This window comes from Parus major, unplaced genomic scaffold (genome assembly GCF_001522545.3).
Source record: "Parus major isolate Abel unplaced genomic scaffold, Parus_major1.1 Scaffold639, whole genome shotgun sequence".
In the NCBI taxonomy this organism is placed as follows: domain Eukaryota; kingdom Metazoa; phylum Chordata; class Aves; order Passeriformes; family Paridae; genus Parus; species Parus major.
Window position 1 is genome coordinate 5,075 of NW_015379524.1, and position 2,042 is coordinate 7,116.

A 2,042-nucleotide genomic window follows, 5' to 3' on the forward strand; every position below is an offset into this window, starting at 1 on the left:
CCCCCCCAGAGGCGGGGGGGGCAGCGCCGTTCGTGGAGATCCTGGAGCAGCCCAAGCAGCGCGGGATGAGGTTCCGCTACAAGTGCGAGGGGCGCTCGGCCGGGAGCATCCCCGGGGAGCACAGCACCGAGACCACCAAGACCCACCCCACCATCCGCGTGAGTGTCCCAGTATAGACCGGTATAAACCAGTATAGACCAGTATAGACCACTGGTATAAACCAGTAACGGCCTGAGACCCTCCCTGAGCCCCCCCAGTGCCCCCATCCCCGGGGAGCACAGCACCGAGACCACCAAGACCCACCCCACCATCCGCGTGAGTGTCCCAGTATGGACCAGTATAAACCAGTATAGACCAGTAACAGCCTCGGACCTTCCTGAGCCTTCCCAGTGCTCCCCAGTGTCCCCCAAGACCCCCCCACCATCCACGTGAGTGTCCCAGTATAAACCAGTATAGACCGGTAACAGCCTGGGACCCTCCCTGAACCCTCCCAGTGCTCCCCAGTGTCCCCCAAGACCCCCCCACCATACACGTGAGTGTCCCAGTGCATCCCAGTTTAAACCAGTATAGACCAGTGACCACCCGTGACCCTCCCTGAGCCCCCATCCCGGGGGTGTTCAGCGCCCACCTCCCCCAGACCCATCCCGGCATCGCCGCGAGCCTCCCAGTATGAACCAGTACAAACCAGTACAAACCAGTACGAACCAGTGGCTGTCCCCACCAGGTGAACAACTACCGGGGCCCGGGGCGGGTGCGGGTGTCGCTGGTGACCAAGGACCCCCCCCACCGCCCCCACCCCCACGAGCTGGTGGGCAAGGACTGCAAGGACGGCTTCTACGAGGCCGAGCTGTGCCCCGAGCGCAGCATCCACAGGTGGGACCCCCTCCCCAAATCGGGGACACCCCCAAAATGGCTGGGACACCCCCACGGGGCAGTTGGGAGCACCCGAAACTGGGGAAATCCCCCCCAAAAAAAAACCTGCGGGTGGGATCACCCATAGTGTTGGGAAACCCCCTCCGGTGGAGATGGTATCTCCCAAAATATTGGGGAACCCCCTGCAGGACAGGTGGGATCACCCAAAATATGGGGGGGACCCACAAAAAGTGCAGGTGGGATCACCCACAGTGTTGGGGAACCCCCTCTGGTGNAAACCCCCTCCGGTGGAGATGGTATCTCCCAAAATATTGGGGAACCCCCTGCAGGACAGGTGGGATCACCCAAAATATGGGGGGGACCCACAAAAAGTGCAGGTGGGATCACCCACAGTGTTGGGGAACCCCCTCTGGTGAAGGTGGTATCTCCCAAAATATTGGGGAGCCCCCTGCAGGACAGGTGGGATCACCCAAAATATGGGGGGGACCCATCTGAAATAGGAGGAATCCCCCTACAAGGCAGGTGGTATCTCCCAAAATATTGGGGAACCCCCTGCAGGACGGGTGGGATCACCCAAAATATGGGGGGGACCCATCCAAAATAGGGGGAGCCCCCCTACAAGTGCAGGTGGGATCACCCACAGTGTTGGGGAACCCCCTCTGGTGGAGGTGGTATCTCCCAAAATATTGGGGAAGCCCCTGCAGGACGGGTGGGATCACCCAAAAAAGGGGGGGAGGACTCCCAAAATTTGGGACCCTCCCAGCACTTCTGGGAACCCCCAAAATTTGAGGTCCCTGCCCCGGGGTGTCCGGGGGGGGATCCCAAAATCCAGGTTGACCCCTGACCCCCCAATTTTGGGCTCAGTTTCCAGAATTTGGGAATTCAGTGCGTGAAGAAGCGGGAGCTGGAGGCGGCGGTGGCCGAGCGGATCCGCACCAATAACAACCCCTTCAACGGTACTGGGAGCACTGGGAGGGACTGGGAGGAGACTGGGAGGGACTGGGAGAGAGCTGGGAGTTACTGGGAGGGACTGGGAAGCGCTGGAGGGCATTGGGAGGGCACTGGGAGGGGACTGGGAGGGGACTGGGAAAGCATTGGGAGGGACTGGAGGGCACTGGGAGTTACTGGGAGGGACTGGAGGGCACTGGGAGTTACTGGGAGGGGACTGG

At 61.3% G+C, this 2,042-nt stretch overlaps 1 protein-coding gene across 1 annotated transcript in view; it reads left to right on the forward strand.

Moving 5' to 3' along the window:
• Positions 1–6: 6 nt before the first annotated feature.
• Positions 7–2,042, forward strand: part of LOC107199386 (transcription factor p65-like) — a gene marked incomplete at its 3' end in the record, with an annotated part of 4,297 nt that continues 2,261 nt past the window's right edge. The window contains exons 1-3 of the mRNA XM_033511774.1: positions 7–158; positions 725–873; positions 1,738–1,920. Of these exons, the coding sequence (XP_033367665.1) occupies positions 66–158; positions 725–873; positions 1,738–1,920 (425 nt within the window). The remainder of the gene's footprint in view (positions 159–724; positions 874–1,737; positions 1,921–2,042) is intronic.